This window comes from Procambarus clarkii, chromosome 90, assembly GCF_040958095.1.
Source record: "Procambarus clarkii isolate CNS0578487 chromosome 90, FALCON_Pclarkii_2.0, whole genome shotgun sequence".
Lineage (NCBI taxonomy): Eukaryota > Metazoa > Arthropoda > Malacostraca > Decapoda > Cambaridae > Procambarus > Procambarus clarkii.
In genome coordinates, this window is record NC_091239.1 from 12,520,741 (window position 1) to 12,537,961 (window position 17,221).

The 17,221-nt window shown below is 49.4% G+C and overlaps 2 protein-coding genes across 2 annotated transcripts; both read left to right on the forward strand.

Annotated features, from left to right (window-relative positions):
• Positions 1 to 3,437: 3,437 nt before the first annotated feature.
• LOC123746451 (adhesive plaque matrix protein) lies at positions 3,438 to 5,166 on the forward strand. The gene is made up of 3 exons (XM_045727980.1): positions 3,438 to 3,470; positions 3,652 to 3,789; positions 4,632 to 5,166. The coding sequence occupies exons 2-3, from the start codon at positions 3,652 to 3,654 to the stop codon at positions 5,067 to 5,069; spliced, it is 576 nt and encodes a 191-aa protein (XP_045583936.1). The 5' UTR covers positions 3,438 to 3,470; the 3' UTR covers positions 5,070 to 5,166.
• Positions 5,167 to 11,943: 6,777 nt separating this feature from the next.
• On the forward strand, positions 11,944 to 15,746 carry LOC123746452 (adhesive plaque matrix protein-like). Its single transcript, XM_045727981.2, has 3 exons — positions 11,944 to 12,341; positions 12,567 to 12,708; positions 15,155 to 15,746. Exons 2-3 carry the CDS (start codon positions 12,574 to 12,576, stop codon positions 15,596 to 15,598), a joined length of 579 nt encoding a protein of 192 aa, XP_045583937.2. The 5' UTR covers positions 11,944 to 12,341; positions 12,567 to 12,573; the 3' UTR covers positions 15,599 to 15,746.
• The last annotated feature ends 1,475 nt before the right edge of the window (positions 15,747 to 17,221 follow it).

Here is a 17,221-nt window from a genome sequence, read left to right on the forward strand (position 1 = left end):
CTGGGCGGGCCCTAAGCCTCTGGCTGGCCCACTGGGCGGGCCCTAAGCCTCTGGCTGGTCCACTGGGCGGGCCCTAAGCCTCTGGCTGGTCCACTGGGCGGGCCCTAAGCCTCTGGCTGGTCCACTGGGCGGGCCCTAAGCCTCTGGCTGGCCCACTGGGCGGGCCCTAAGCCTCTGGCTGGTCCACTGGGCGGGCCCTAAGCCTCTGGCTGGCCCACTGGGCGGGCCCTAAGCCTCTGGCTGGTCCACTGGGCGGGCCCTAAGCCTCTGGCTGGTCCACTGGGCGGGCCCTAAGCCTCTGGCTGGCCCACTGGGCGGGCCCTAAGCCTCTGGCTGGCCCACTGGGCGGGCCCTAAGCCTCTGGCTGGTCCACTGGGCGGGCCCTAAGCCTCTGGCTGGTCCACTGGGCGGGCCCTAAGCCTCTGGCTGGTCCACTGGGCGGGCCCTAAGCCTCTGGCTGGCCCACTGGGCGGGCCCTAAGCCTCTGGCTGGTCCACTGGGCGGGCCCTAAGCCTCTGGCTGGCCCACTGGGCGGGCCCTAAGCCTCTGGCTGGTCCACTGGGCGGGCCCTAAGCCTCTGGCTGGCCCACTGGGCGGGCCCTAAGCCTCTGGCTGGTCCACTGGGCGGGCCCTAAGCCTCTGGCTGGCCCACTGGGCGGGTCCTAAGCCTCTGGCTGGCCCACTGGGCGGGCCCTAAGCCTCTGGCTGGCCCACTGGGCGGGCCCTAAGCCTCTGGCTGGTCCACTGGGCGGGCCCTAAGCCTCTGGCTGGCCCACTGGGCGGGCCCTAAGCCTCTGGCTGGTCCACTGGGCGGGCCCTAAGCCTCTGGCTGGCCCACTGGGCGGGTCCTAAGCCTCTGGCTGGCCCACTGGGCGGGCCCTAAGCCTCTGGCTGGCCCACTGGGCGGGCCCTAAGCCTCTGGCTGGCCCACTGGGCGGGCCCTAAGCCTCTGGCTGGCCCACTGGGCGGGCCCTAAGCCTCTGGCTGGCCCACTGGGCGGGCCCTAAGCCTCTGGCTGGCCCACTGGGCGGGCCCTAAGCCTCTGGCTGGCCCACTGGGCGGGCCCTAAGCCTCTGGCTGGTCCACTGGGCGGGCCCTAAGCCTCTGGCTGGTCCACTGGGCGGGCCCTAAGCCTCTGGCTGGTCCACTGGGCGGGCCCTAAGCCTCTGGCTGGTCCACTAAGACTTGCTTGTTTCTGTTTTACTTGGGCGGAGTATGAGTATTGATGACTCGTATGGTCGCTTCAGTAAGAAGTATTGATGACTCGTATGGTCGCTTCAGTAAGAAGTATTAATGACTCGTATGGTCGCTTCAGTAAGAAGTATTTACGACTCGTATGGTCGCTTCAGTAAGAAGTATTGATGACTCGTATGGTCGCTTCAGTAAGAAGTATTTACGACTCGTATGGTCGCTTCAGTAAGAAGTATTGATGACTCGTATGGTCGCTTCAGTAAGAAGTATATATGACTCGTATGGTCGCTTCAGTAAGAAGTATTGATGACTCGTATGGTCGCTTCAGTAAGAAGTATTGATGACTCGTATGGTCGCTTCAGTAAGAAGTATATATGACTCGTATGGTCGCTTCAGTAAGAAGTATTTACGACTCGTATGGTCGCTTCAGTAAGAAGTATTTACGACTCGTATGGTCGCTTCAGTAAGAAGTATTTATGACTCGTATGGTCGCTTCAGTAAAAAGTATTGATGACTCGTATGGTCGCTTCAGGAAGATTTTGCCATATGTGTTTAACAACTTCTGCTCTGTTGGATCTAAGTTGAAATCTTAATGGGTTTGTAACTGTGTACTGTGTTAGATAATGTTCCAGTGGTCTGTTGTGGCTGTAACTGTGCACTGTTAGATAATGTTCCAGTGGTCTGTTGTGGTTGTAACTGTGCACTGTGTTAGATAATGTTCCAGTGGTCTGTTGTGGCTGTAACTGTGCACTGTTAGATAATGTTCCAGTGGTCTGTTGTGGCTGTAACTGTGCACTGTTAGATAATGTTCCAGTGGCCTGTTGTGGCTGTAACTGTGCACTGTTAGATAATGTTCCAGTGGTCTGTTGTGGCTGTAACTGTGCACTGTTAGATAATGTTCCAGTGGTCTGTTGTGGCTGTAACTGTGCACTGTGTGGGTTGTAACTGTGCAGGTCCTGTCCTGCACAGTTACAACCACAACAGACCACTGGAACATTATCTAACACAGTGCACAGTTACAAACCCATTAAGATTTCAACTTAGATTCAACAGAGCAGAAGAAGTTGTTAAACACATGGGACAAAATTTTACTGAAGCGACCATACGAGTCATAAATACTCATACTCCGCCCAAGTAAAACAGAAACAAGCAACACTTAATGGGCCAGCCAGAGGCTTAGGGCCCGCTCAGTGGGCCAGCCAGAGGCTTAGGGCCCGCCCAGTGGGCCAGCCAGAGGCTGCAGTTACCTTGATTCTTATGTTCTTATTTGAACACACTTTTGAAATTCACTTAAATGGGGCACCAGTGTGAAAGCCACTTAAATGGGTCCAGAGTTGCACTTATGTCTATAGACTTGCCTCGCTTGACTACTCCAACGATCTACCACACCTTCACACACGTCTTACAAGGTGAATATCTGGTTTTGTAGAACTTAAAGGTAGACGACGGTAGACACCTTGAGGAAAGTAGATTGCACATGGGGTATCCAAGCCTGTTGCGATGTAGGAGTACTTTCTGTTGGTCTACTGCTCCCTTTCCTCAAACTAAGTGGTTCGTAGTTGGTTGAATTGTTGTACCAACCCGCAGATCCTGATGTTACAACTGCTGTGTTGTGTGTGTACTGGTGATATTAATCACCAGTACACACACACCAGTATCACCCTTGGTGATACTGGTGATCAAGCAAGATTAAGTTTCGTGTGTAAAGTCTTCATCAAATCTACTCCGTGGTCTTCAAAAGTATTCAGAGAATCCTTTTGGGATAAAAAAAAGTGCCAGGAATCACTCGGGGACCAGGAGTGCCAGGAATCACTCTGGGATAAAAAGTGCCAGGAATCACTCTGGGATCAGGAGTGCCAGATGTCACTCTGGGACCAGGAGTGCCAGATGTCACTCTGGGACCAGGAGTGCCAGGAATCACTCTGGGACCAGGAGTGCCAGATGTCACTCGGGGACCAGGAGTGCCAGATGTCACTCGGGGACCAGAAGTGCCAGATGTCACTCGGGGACCAGAAGTGCCAGGAGTCACTCTGGGACCAGGAGTGCCAGATGTCACTCGGGGACCAGAAGTGCCAGGAGTCACTCAGGGATCAGGAGTGCCAGATGTCACTCTGGCTGGCCATCAGAGCCACACCCAGTTCACGTACAACCTTCAAAATCGACAGGAAAAAATGAACTATCTGTCAACAGGAGGAAGGCCGCCGCCACATATATAAGGCCGCCGAGCATCGTCAATCATCAGTCTGCTTCTGACCAGTACAGAGGAAACATCTCCGAAGGTGAGCTAACCTTCTCTGCTTATCTCATTAACGTATCATCTCTTTTAATCTCTATCTTACAGTTCTTAAAAACTAGCGATATAGAAGCTCATTCAATAATGAAACATGACTTTATTACGAATATATATATTTAGTTTCAGAGTTGTAATTTTAAAACTTCTTTTTTCTTCTGGGTTTGAAGATGGTGTCACCAAGTTTGTTTGTGGTGGTGGTGTTGGGTGTGGTGGCAGCGGTGGGGGCTGACCCCAGCTACCCCCAACCCGCCCCCTGTTACCCCAAGACCCAGTACGTCACCCAGTACCAGACGCAGGTCCAACAGGTCAGTACTGGGGCAGGTCCAGCAGGTCAGTACTGGGGCAGGTCCAACAGGTCAGTACTGGGGTAGGTCGAGCAGGTCAGTACTGGGGTAGGTCGAGCAGGTCAGTACTGGGGCAGGTCCAGCAGGTCAGTACTGGGGCAGGTCCAGTAGGTCAGTACTGGGGCAGGTCCAACAAGGCCAGTACTGGGGCAGGTCCAATAGGTCAGTACTGGGGCAGGTCCAACAGGTCAGTACTGGGGTAGGTCGAGCAGGTCAGTACTGGGGTAGGTCGAGCAGGTCAGTACTGGGGTAGGTCGAGCAGGTCAGTACTGGGGCAGGTCCAGCAGGTCAGTACTGGTGCAGGTCCAACAGGCCAGTACTGGGGCAGGTCCAGCAGGTCAGTACCGGGGTAGGTCCAACAGGTCAGTACTGGGGTAGGTCGAGCAGGTCAGTACTGGGAGTAGGTCCAGCAGGCCAGTACTGGGAGTAGGTCCAGTAGGTCAGTACTGGGGCAGGTCCAACAAGGCCAGTACTGGGGCAGGTCAAACGGGAAGTAATCCTTCAATGACCAAGCAGTTGTATACAAATCTAGTTAGAAGAACTTAGACTCTTTGGAAATTCTAGAAGAGCACCTTAGCAGTAGGTAGAGTACCGTCTCAACTTTAAAGAGGATCATCTTAAGCGCAGCTGTCAAACGTGTATTTGCAAGAACTAATTCATTGTTACAAATATTCTAACATGTTTATTTGTTGTAGAACATTGTGAATAATTTGTTTGTTTGGTCTTCCTGCAGGTTGTAAATAATGTATTTGTTTGGTCTCCTCGCAGGTTGTAAATAATGTATTTGTTTGGTCTCCCTGCAGGTTCCTGTGTATACGACTGTGTACAAGACCCAGGTCGTCCCCACCACACACTACCAGACCCAGTACCAGACCCAGTACGTGACCAAGTACGAGACCCAGTACGTTCCCCAGTACGTCACCGAGACCGTCTACAAGACCCAAGTCCAGTACCAGACCCAGTACGTAACCAAATACCAGACCCAGTACCAGACCCAATACGTCACCAAGACCGAGTATGTCCCCCAGTACATCACTCAGACCCAATACCAAACCCAGTACGTTACACAGACCCAGTACCAGACCGTGTACAAGACCGAATACGTCCCCCAGTACGTCACCAAGACCGAGGTGCAGTACAAGACCCAGTACCAGACCCAAGTGGTCCCAGAGTACCACACGGTCACCAAGACCCAGCAGACCTACAAGACGGTCTGCCCCAAGCCCTCCTACGGCTACTGAAGACTCGGTCCGCCAGAGGGTCAAATACCCGGTAGTGGATTCCACTTTTCATCGAAATTACGGTTTTTGAATTTTGTAAATAAACAATTTGAACATTTCTAACCAACAAATTTTTCTTACCTCTCAAGATTCTTCGATTTTGTTCAATAACACTTTACTAATTTGTTATATACGCGTGAATGTGCTAATACGGATTTCATATGGCCATAAATAATATATTTGCAACTAGATGAAAATTATCATTGAGGTTTGTGTTATAAAGCTTAATTCGGAACGCTGTTAATGCGGTCCGTGTTCTTCAGCTGCCATAGCATTCAAAATAAGAGGTATTAAAACCTACGTACCCAAGCCACCCCCCTAACCCAACAACACAACCATGTATAGAAAACGGATATCCTTGAGGTGCTACTTTTCATTGTACCCTTTATTTTGTACGTTTGGGACCATAGCGTATGAAATAACGAGCTGCTAATGAACGGTTAAGCTCAGACCTACATCATCTCATCTGACGGGCTCACCATAGCCCGTGCTACTTGGAGCTTTGAGTTCCAAATAGCTGAGTCTGTAACAATTACAATCTCATCTGAAGACTCGCTCTTGGAGACTAATTTGATGAAATGATTTGGTTTCCACGAGGAATAAACTTTCTATAACGCCAAGTTGCAATCATGTCGCTGGATTAAGCTGGAGCCAGTTGTGTAGCAGAGCCTTTATGTAGTCGCCTGACCTGATTACAGGTGTATTTGTGTACTGAGGGGACATGTTCTTAACGTGACAGATTATAGCGAGGAGAGAACCCGGGTAGTGTATGTTTTAAAGGAAAGGCTTTTAAGGAAAGATAGAAAGATCTATCTCTCTCCTCTTTTCTCTCTTCTCTCTCTCCTCTCTCTTTTCTCTCTTCTCTCTCTCTTATCTCTCTTTTCTCTCTCTTCTCTTTTCTCTTATCTCTCTTCTCTTTCTCTTCTCTCTTATCTCTCTTTTCTCTTTTCTCTCTCTTCTCCTCTCTCTCTTTTCTCACTCTCCTCTCTCTCCTCTCTCAATCTCTCCCTCTCTCGTAATTGAATATGACTGAAAGATAATATATTAACCCTTTCAGTCGCATTCATACCCACGCACAGCAGAACAGACGCGTTTGGGCAGTGGTTTCATTCACCTGCTGCCTCTGCTCACCTAGCGGTATACAGGCACCTGATGCAAGAGTTGAACATTTGATGTTGATTGAATCATGAGGATATGAGCACCTGGCGAAAGGTAGATAGATCAATCTACCAACCAGTAGATATAGGCGAAAATAGGCCGGGAGTCCTGACACATCCCACGGTTGAAAAGGCGGGGTCCAAGAGCTAAAACCTAGATCCTGTGGACACAAATCTGTAAATGTACGTATCGCCCTGTTAGTACTAATTCACTCTGGAAATTACCTACGAACCACTGACGTTAATGAGTACAAGTACACATGACTCAAACAATTAATCCACACACATGACTGGATTGAGCTAGTTAATTCTCACACGTAATTATTGAGCCAACACACACACACACATATGGCTGTATTAACCAATTAAACCACACATGACTAAACCAATTAATCCACACGCATGATTGAGTCAATTAATCCACTTGACGGAGTCAATCCACACACATGCCAGCTAATTAATCCACTTGACTGAGTCTATCCACGCACATGACAGCCAATTAATCCACACACACGACTGTATTAGTCATTTAATCCACACACACGTGACTGTATTAGTCATTTAATCCACACACATGACTGTATTAGTCATTAATCCACACACACACATGACTGTATAAGTCATTAATCCACACACACGACTGTATTAGTCATTAATCCACACACACGTGACTGTATTAGTCATTAATCCACACACACATGACTGTATTAGTCATTTAATCCACAAACACACACACACACGTGACTATTGGTGTGTGGCAACTTTCTCGCTCTACAAACACCTGACACCGATGTGTTCAATGACTTAGGAATCTCGGCTTCTTCCTCTTCCAAAGTCGCGTTTTCTTTACGAAATTAACTAATACGTTAAAAATCCAACGCATTAGTACAAAATTACAGCTCCGCAATATTGACGTATCCTGTATCGACCAGGTTAGGTGGGTTGCTTGGGTTTGTACGTTTCTGTTTACACACAAAACCGCTGCTTTTTTGACGGAGTGGCAGAGGGAGAGGAGGAGGAGGAGGAGGAGGAGGAGGAGGAGGAGGAGGAGGAGGAGGGTAACTGATGAGGGGAGGGAAGGAGTAGATGATGATGGAGGGGAGACGCAAGTAGATGGTAATGATGATGGTGTTGAGGGTTAAGTCATCAGTAATAAGATGCTGGCAGGTGCTATCGTGGCTTCAAGAAGCAGATGGAGGAGCTACACCTTCAAGAAGCTGGTGGAGGAGCTGCACCTTCAAGAAGCTGGTGGAGGAGCTACACCTTCAAGAAGCTGGTGGAGGAGCTGCACCTTCAAGAAGCTGGTGGAGGAGCTACACCTTCAAGAAGCAGGTGGAGGAGCTACACCTTCAAGAAGCAGATGGAGGAGCTACACCTTCAAGAAGCAGGTGGAGGAGCTACACCTTCAAGAAGCAGGTGGAGGAGCTACACCTTCAAGAAGCAGGTGGAGGAGCTACAAGTGGCTTCAAGAAGCAGGTGGAGGAGCTACACCTTCAAGAAGCTGGTGGAGGAGCTACACCTTCAAGAAGCTGGTGGAGGAGCTACACCTTCAAGAAGCAGGTGGAGGAGCTACACCTTCAAGAAGCAGGTGGAGGAGCTACACCTTCAAGTAGCAGGTGGAGGAGCTACACCTTCAAGAAGCAGGTGGAGGAGCTACACCTTCAAGAAGCTGGTGGAGGAGCTACACCTTCAAGAAGCAGGTGGAGGAGCTACACCTTCAAGAAGCAGGTGGAGGAGCTACACCTTCAAGAAGCAGGTGGAGGAGCTACACCTTCAAGAAGCTGGTGGAGGAGCTACACCTTCAAGAAGCAGGTGGAGGAGCTACACCTTCAAGAAGCTGGTGGAGGAGCTACACCTTCAAGAAGCAGGTGGAGGAGCTACACCTTCAAGAAGCAGGTGGAGGAGCTACAAGTGGCTTCAAGAAGCAGGTGAAGAAGCTACACCTTCAAGAAGCAGGTGAAGAAGCTACACCTTCAAGAAGCAGGTGGAGGAGCTACACCTTCAAGAAGCAGGTGAAGAAGCTACACCTTCAAGAAGCAGGTGGAGGAGCTACACCTTCAAGAAGCTGGTGGAGGAGCTACACCTTCAAGAAGCAGGTGGAGGAGCTACACCTTCAAGAAGCAGGTGGAGGAGCTACACCTTCAAGAAGCAGGTGAAGAAGCTACACCTTCAAGAAGCAGGTGGAGGAGCTACACCTTCAAGAAGCAGGTGGAGGAGCTACAAGTGGCTTCAAGAAGCAGGTGGAGGAGCTACACCTTCAAGAAGCAGGTGGAGGAGCTACACCTTCAAGAAGCTGGTGGAGGAGCTACACCTTCAAGAAGCAGGTGGAGGAGCTACACCTTCAAGAAGCTGGTGGAGGAGCTACACCTTCAAGAAGCAGGTGGAGGAGCTACACCTTCAAGAAGCAGGTGGAGGAGCTACACCTTCAAGAAGCAGGTGGAGGAGCTACACCTTCAAGAAGCAGGTGGAGGAGCTACACCTTCAAGAAGCAGGTGGAGGAGCTACACCTTCAAGAAGCAGGTGGAGGAGCTACACCTTCAAGAAGCAGGTGGAGGAGCTACACCTTCAAGAAGCAGGTGGAGGAGCTACAAGTGGCTTCAAGAAGCAGGTGGAGGAGCTACACCTTCAAGAAGCAGGTGGAGGAGCTACACCTTCAAGAAGCAGGTGGAGGAGCTACAAGTGGCTTCAAGAAGCAGGTGGAGGAGCTACACCTTCAAGAAGCAGGTGGAGGAGCTACACCTTCAAGAAGCAGGTGGAGGAGCTACACCTTCAAGAAGCAGGTGGAGGAGCTACACCTTCAAGAAGCAGGTGGAGGAGCTACACCTTCAAGAAGCAGGTGGAGGAGCTACACCTTCAAGAAGCAGGTGGAGGAGCTACAAGTGGCTTCAAGAAGCAGGTGGAGGAGCTACACCTTCAAGAAGCTGGTGGAGGAGCTACAAGTGGCTTCAAGAAGCAGGTGGAGGAGCTACACCTTCAAGAAGCAGGTGGAGGAGCTACAAGTGGCTTCAAGAAGCAGGTGGAGGAGCTACACCTTCAAGAAGCAGGTGGAGGAGCTACAAGTGGCTTCAAGAAGCAGGTGGAGGAGCTACACCTTCAAGAAGCTGGTGGAGGAGCTACAAGTGGCTTCAAGAAGCAGGTGGAGGAGCTACACCTTCAAGAAGCAGGTGGAGGAGCTACAAGTGGCTTCAAGAAGCAGGTGGAGGAGCTACACCTTCAAGAAGCAGGTGGAGGAGCTACAAGTGGCTTCAAGAAGCAGGTGGAGGAGCTACACCTTCAAGAAGCAGGTGGAGGAGCTACACCTTCAAGAAGCAGATGGAGGAGCTACACCTTCAAGAAGCAGGTGGAGGAGCTACACCTTCAAGAAGCTGGTGGAGGAGCTACACCTTCAAGAAGCTGGTGGAGGAGCTACACCTTCAAGAAGCAGGTGGAGGGACTACACCTTCAAGAAGCAGGTGGAGGAGTTACACCTTCAAGAAGCTGGTGGAGGAGCTACACCTTCAAGAAGCAGGTGGAGGGACTACACCTTCAAGAAGCAGGTGGAGGAGCTACACCTTCAAGAAGCAGGTGGAGGGACTACACCTTCAAGAAGCAGGTGCAGGAGCTACACCTTCAAGAAGCAGGTGGAGGAGCTACACCTTCAAGAAGCAGGTGAAGAAGCTACACCTTCAAGAAGCAGGTGGAGGAGCTGCACCTTCAAGAAGCAGGTGGAGGAGCTACACCTTCAAGAAGCAGATGGAGGAGCTACACCTTCAAGAAGCAGGTAGAGGAGCTGCACCTTCAAGAAGCTGGTGGAGGAGCTACACCTTCAAGAAGCAGGTGAAGAAGCTACACCTTCAAGAAGCAGGTGGAGGAGCTACACCTTCAAGAAGCAGGTGGAGGACCTACACCTTCAAGAAGCAGGTGGAGGAGCTGCAAGTGGCTTCAAGAAGCTGGTGGAGGAGCTACACCTTCAAGAAGCTGGTGGAGGAGCTACACCTTCAAGAAGCAGGTGGAGGAGCTACACCTTCAAGAAGCAGGTGGAGGAGCTACACCTTCAAGAAGCAGGTGGAGGATCTACACCTTCAAGAAGCAGGTGGAGGAGCTGCAAGTGGCTTCAAGAAGCTGGTGGAGGAGCTACACCTTCAAGAAGCTGGTGGAGGAGCTACACCTTCAAGAAGCAGGTGGAGGAGCTACACCTTCAAGAAGCAGGTGGAGGAGCTACACCTTCAAGAAGCAGGTGGAGGAGCTACACCTTCAAGAAGCAGGTGGAGGAGCTACACCTTCAAGAAGCTGGTGGAGGAGCTACACCTTCAAGAAGCTGGTGGAGGAGCTACACCTTCAAGAAGCTGGTGGAGGAGCTACACCTTCAAGAAGCAGGTGGAGGAGCTACACCTTCAAGAAGCTGGAGAAGATAAGCTGCACCAGAACAAGCTTGCTGCTCAAGAGAATCAGTTTACAAGCCGACTCAAAGAATCACACCCACATGTATTAAGAAAGAATTGTCACCCATTCAGTAAACAGAACACGGATTCACGAAGCCTAGATACACTCATCCACATACGAAACCTATACATCTTTCCTCAGTCACTACGGCTTAAATCATTTACTAAACAGCTAAAAGAGCTCCGAAACGCTATACGAGGTTATTTCAAACAATAAACAACTACAGGAACGTGAAGTTTCGACACTAGTTAACTGTTTATTAAAAGACAAAGCTGCTATTATTAAGGAAAGATCTACAGGTTTCGGAGTGTTGAACCCCACTTCAGTCGCGGGAGGCAGGGGAGGGGGGGGGTGTAAACTGAATGCCGTCGTGAGTTTATCTGAGAGCCACTATCTCTTTATCAACCTAACGAGGACAGGAAGCCTGCGGATTGCCAAGGGTTTCCCCTGCCCCCTATTTGTGGGTGTTGCATTTTGCAAACTTGGACAAACAAAATCGTAGACCCGCAACACCTTATTTGTGTTGGGAGGAATCTGGATTTGGGATGTTTGGTAACACTTGTGTTTCTTTTGTATTTCATGTTTTAGAAAGACTTTTGATTACGAGTCCAAGTTTTTGTGTCCAATCACTTGAACTGGATGGCGACAGCGGTGGTCTCACTCCTTGCAGGGTTGGAGTTCGATCCCCGATGGCTTCAGTGGTATCGTTCCTCATCCCCAATTCTCCTCACATACCGTATCCTTCAGGCCAGATTCACGAAGCAGTTACACAAGCACTTACGAACATGTACATCTTTCCACAATCTTTGACGGCTTTGGTTACATTTAATTAAACAGTTTACAAGCATGAAAACTTGCCAATCAACTGTTGTTATTGTTATAAACGGCCTCCTGGTGCTTCGGAGCTCATTAACTGTTTAATAATTGTAAACAAAGACGCCAAAGATTGAGAAAAGATGTACAGGTTCGTAAGTGCTTGCGTAACGGCTTCGTGAATCTGGCCCCAGGTTCGTAAGTGCTTGCGTAACTGCTTCGTGAATCTGGTCCCAGGTCTTCATATCTCTAATAAGCGCTGGCCATACAAGCCCAGCCTCTTTCTCCTCATAATTACCTTTCATTATCTCTAGAACTGATCCAAGAGGACAGAGGATAACTCCTCTTTTGCATAGAAGTGATGAGGCAGATTGGTTAAGAGAATTGACATGTACACAATCTCCTAAGTCTGGCAAAGACTAATAATGTGTTCGTGTCTGGCCTCAGTGGTGTTGATGAGGAAGAGAACATCAAGTCTGAAGACATACAGGTCGAGCAGCTAACTGTAAAGTCTAATATCATGTTATAATAAGTCTATAATATCACTATATTATGTGTTTTTTTTATATCTACATTTGCACTGCTACCCTAGACAATATGAGGGGATAGATGAGAATAGCTTCTCTCTCAGGAGAGAGAGAGAGTGAGAGAGCACAGCATCTTAACATCAGATGTTCTACAGCATCACGGACGCACTATCTCCAGAAGACCTTCAACAGAACTTGAAGTTTGAAGGTCGCCCATCATAGCTGGCAACCCAGACAAGACCCGCACTATAAATACCACCGTCCTGATCCACCTCTTCAGTCCCCTTCTCGTCTTCACAGAGGCAACAACTCAGGTAAATACTTCCCTTTCACCTAAAGTAAACCATTAGAGAACTTACGATAAACATCCCATAATCCATGCAATATATTCTATCAATAACAGTGAAATTACATTCACATTTTTTAACCAGGATAAATTAAGATATTTTCTCTATATTATTTGGTTTGGATCAAAATATACTTTTTCTGTTTATTACCAATACCGTTATTAAATAATATATCTGAAACTAATGTTTCAGATCCGAGATGATGTGTTGGAGTTTGTTTGTGGTGGTGTTGGGTGTGGTGGCAGCGGTGGGGGCTGACCCCAGCTACCCCCAACCCGCCCCCTGCTACCCCAAGACCCAGTACGTCACCCAGTACCAGACGCAGGTCCAACAGGTCAGTACCGGGGCAGGTCCAGCAGGTCAGTACTGGTGCAGGTTCAGCAGGTCAGTACTGGGGCAGGTCCAGCAGGTCAGTACTGGGGCAGGTGCAGCAGGTCAGTACTGGGGCAGGTCCAGCAGGTCAGTACTGGGGCAGGTCCAGCAGGTCAGTACTGGGGCAGGTCCAGCAGGTCAGTACTGGGGCAGGTCTAGCAGGTCAGTACTGGGGCAGGTCCAGTAGGTCAGTACTGGGGCAGATCCAGTAGGTCAGTACTGGGGCAGGTCCAGCAGGTCAGTACTGGGGCAGGTGCAGCAGGTCAGTACTGGGGCAGGTCCAGCAGGTCAGTACTGGGGCAGGTCCAGTAGGTCAGTACTGGGGCAGGTCTAGCAGGTCAGTACTGGGGCAGGTCCAGCAGGTCAGTACTGGGGCAGGTGCAGCAGGTCAGTACTGGGGCAGGTCTAGCAGGTCAGTACTGGGGCAGGTCCAGTAGGTCAGTACTGGGGCAGGTGCAGCAGGTCAGTACTGGGGCAGGTCCAGCAGGTCAGTACTGGGGCAGGTCCAGCAGGTCAGTACTGGGGCAGGTCCAGCAGGTCAGTACTGGGGCAGGTCCAGCAGGTCAGTACTGGGGCAGGTGCAGCAGGTCAGTACTGGGGCAGGTCCAGCAGGTCAGTACTGGGGCAGGTCTAGCAGGTCAGTACTGGGGCAGGTCCAGCAGGTCAGTACTGGGGCAGGTTCAGCAGGTCAGTACTGGGGCAGGTCCAGCAGGTCAGTACTGGGGCAGGTCCAGCAGGTCAGTACTGGGGCAGGTCCAGCAGGTCAGTACTGGGGCAGGTGCAGCAGGTCAGTACTGGGGCAGGTCCAGTAGGTCAGTACTGGGGCAGGTCCAGCAGGTCAGTACTGGGGCAGGTCCAGCAGGTCAGTACTGGGGCAGGTCCAGCAGGTCAGTACTGGGGCAGGTCCAGCAGGTCAGTACTGGGGCAGGTGCAGCAGGTCAGTACTGGGGCAGGTCCAGTAGGTCAGTACTGGGGCAGGTCCAGCAGGTCAGTACTGGGGCAGGTCCAGCAGGTCAGTACTGGGGCAGGTCCAGCAGGTCAGTACTGGGGCAGGTCCAGCAGGTCAGTACTGGGGCAGGTTCAGCAGGTCAGTACTGGGGCAGGTCCAGCAGGTCAGTACTGGGGCAGGTCCAGCAGGTCAGTACTGGGGCAGGTTCAGCAGGTCAGTACTGGGGCAGGTCCAGCAGGTCAGTACTGGGGCAGGTCCAGCAGGTCAGTACTGGGGCAGGTTCAGCAGGTCAGTACTGGGGCAGGTCCAGCAGGTCAGTACTGGGGCAGGTCCAGCAGGTCAGTACTGGGGCAGGTCCAGTAGGTCAGTACTGGGGCAGGTGCAGCAGGTCAGTACTGGGGCAGGTCCAGCAGGTCAGTACTGGGGCAGGTGCAGCAGGTCAGTACTGGGGCAGGTCCAGCAGGTCAGTACTGGGGCAGGTCCAGCAGGTCAGTACTGGGGCAGGTCCAGCAGGTCAGTACTGGGGCAGGTCCAGTAGGTCAGTATTGCAACAAATAAAAATGGTCACTATTAGGGGGTAGATCCAGCAAATCATTGTCAGAATTGATTCAGCTGCTGGAATGATTCAGCTGCTGGAATGATTCAGCTGCTGGAATGATTCAGCTGCTGGAATGATTCAGCTGCTGGAATGATTCAGCTGCTGGAATGATTCAGCTGCTGGAATGATTCAGCTGCTGGAATGATTCAGCTGCTGGAATGATTCAGCTGCTGGAATGATTCAGCTTTAGGAGATCCTGGAGCGAATCAGTACCGGGTCAGATTCAGCATATCTATACTAGTACTAGTCCAGTCGCAGATGTTGAATTGGCATACACTAGAACCAACCAATCAGGTATTTCTTCACACATCTATCAGGTCAAGAGAACTGTATTAGATCCCCTCTGATAGGCACTGACTAGGAAATAGAAAGAGACCAGGCCATACAGATACCTACTTTTCCAGTTCCTGGAGGTCAGTGCTGGAACAGTTCTGGAAAGGTAATCTCAAGGGTATTGTGTGTGTCCATTAAGGAAGCAAAGATTCATTACATGACTGGCAAGTCATCACCACCTGGGCGATGTCTAGCAAGTCATTACAAAGTGATATTCAGATGAAAATCATCGCGGAAAGTTTAACATCTTGCCACTAATTCAGGCCAAGTTCAACACTGGAACCTGTCCAGCAAGACTCTTGAGTTATTAGGCAAAAACTAGCGAAAAAAACTTTGGTTTCAGTCATCTTTGATGATGATATTAGATTCCCAAGACATAGCAAGACGGTATTTATTCTTGAAAATGATAAACCACTAATGTTAATAATATTAACATTTATTTGTAATATGTATTTTGTTTTGTTTGTTTTAACATGTCTATTGGTTGTAGGACAGTGTGAATAATTTGGTTGTTTGGTCTCCCTGCAGGTTCCTGTGTATACGACTGTGTACAAGACCCAGGTCGTCCCCACCACACACTACCAGACCCAGTACCAGACCCAGTACGTGACCAAGTACGAGACCCAGTACGTTCCCCAGTACGTCACCGAGACCGTCTACAAGACCCAAGTCCAGTACCAGACCCATTACGTAACCAAATACCAGACCCAGTACCAGACCCAATACGTCACCAAGACCGAGTATGTCCCCCAGTACATCACTCAGACCCAATACCAAACCCAGTACGTTACACAGACCCAGTACCAGACCGTGTACAAGACCGAATACGTCCCTCAGTACGTCACCAAGACCGAGGTGCAGTACAAGACCCAGTACCAGACCCAAGTGGTCCCGGAGTACCACACGGTCACCAAGACCGAGCAGACCTACAAGACGGTCTGCCCCAAGCCCTCCTACGGCTACGGCTACTGAAGACCCGGTCTGCTAACAGACCCAACTGGTCTCACCACGTCGCCAAGGATCCAGCAGACCTACAAGACCAAGTCTGCCCCAAGCCTCCTACGGCTACTGAAGACCCGGCCAGCCAGAGGGTCAAATACCCGGTAGCGAATTACTCCTCTTCAACACAATGTTACTCTCTCTTGTATATATTAAAAATCAAAATTGTCGAAGAATTTATTTCACCTTTAAACATTTCTTTACTCCCATTTCCCATTTCCATGGTTATAGGTTAGAATTTTTTTCTAATAAAAAAAAACACATTGATTTCAGCACTGTTACATCGAACGAGTTCATTTTTTTTATGTATTAACGAATAGAGTTAATTGGAGTGAAAACTAGTTATCCTTCCTAATACAAGGATGTGTAGATAAGCAAAAGAACGAATGATGGAATTATCCAATTCAAGGCTAAACTACTAATCATTAGGTGATTTCAAACATGTAAAAACAGACTAGGAGTCGAGGAATCTCACTCCACGAACAATAGACTTGTAATGCAACAATACATCAAAGAGGAAAAGATTTTGAACTGAAGTGACCCTTCTCAACCAATCTTGAGGTTATCTTGAGATGATTTCGGGGCTTTAGTGTCCCCGCGGCCCGGTCCTCGACCAGGTCTCCACCCCCCAAGGAAGCAGCCCGTTACAGCTGACTAACACCCAGGTACCTATTTTACTGCTAGGTAACAGGGGGCATAGGGTGAAAGAAACTCTGCCCATTGTTTCTCGCCGGCGCCTGAGATCGAACCCAGGACCACAGGATCACAAGTCCAGCGTGCTGTCCGCTCGGCCGACCGGCTCCCTCACATAAGTCTTAACCCTAACATCTGCAATTTCATCCTGTACTAAATCAACGTATGCGATTGATCCATATAGGTTTTCAATACTTTTTTTCATGCGCACCACAAACTAGGAATTTTAAACATCTTAGCAGTTTAAGGGTTAGGTTTGAAAGGGAATGTAAATGCTGAGAAAGAGTGAGAAAAACGTATCAGGTCTTCACAATGCACGAGCGAAAAATCAGACTGAAGAGAAGGGATACCACAAGGACATGTGCTGGGTCCTGTCCTCTTACCTAAATCATTAGCAGTCTGTGCTTACATGTTTATTTTTTAATATAAAGCTAAGTTAATAATGAAGCCAAGGACAGATGGTCAACAGTATGCTAAAGGAAGACCTGACCAGGCTTCAAAGCTGACCATAGGAATGGTTAATAGACTTTAACCCAAACAAATGTAAAGAAATGAGAATAGGAATAATAGGTACAGTACTTGGGTGTAATTAATTGGTATTTTCAAAGGAGGAGTTTGAAAATATTACGATTTAGGAGCAGATGTAGACAAACTTATCACCAGAACCCAATATAAGCAGAATAACATTAAAAGTTTATGTGAAGGTGGGAAATATTCGTGGATTTCAGAATCTTATGTGGCCTCCAGAGTACTATACACAACCTACAATGAGACCGGTGCTAGTATATGCAGCCCTCACATCAACCTTCATTAAAGCACAGAACGAAATGGTAGATGTAATGATTTATACATTACCTCAGAGCTGAGAAGTAAAAGGCTGAACTCGCTCTCGCCAAATAGGAA

Excerpts from the sequence above, each read along its gene's own strand:
- LOC123746452 (XM_045727981.2), top strand. The coding sequence starts at position 12,574 with ATGATGTGTTGGAGTTTGTTTGTGGTGGTGTTGGGTGTGGTGGCAGCG. Across the intron at positions 12,709-15,154 it reads ACCAGACGCAGGTCCAACAG|GTTCCTGTGTATACGACTGT; the intron begins GTCAGTACCGGG and ends GTCTCCCTGCAG.
- LOC123746451 (XM_045727980.1), top strand. The coding sequence starts at position 3,652 with ATGGTGTCACCAAGTTTGTTTGTGGTGGTGGTGTTGGGTGTGGTGGCA. Across the intron at positions 3,790-4,631 it reads ACCAGACGCAGGTCCAACAG|GTTCCTGTGTATACGACTGT; the intron begins GTCAGTACTGGG and ends GTCTCCCTGCAG.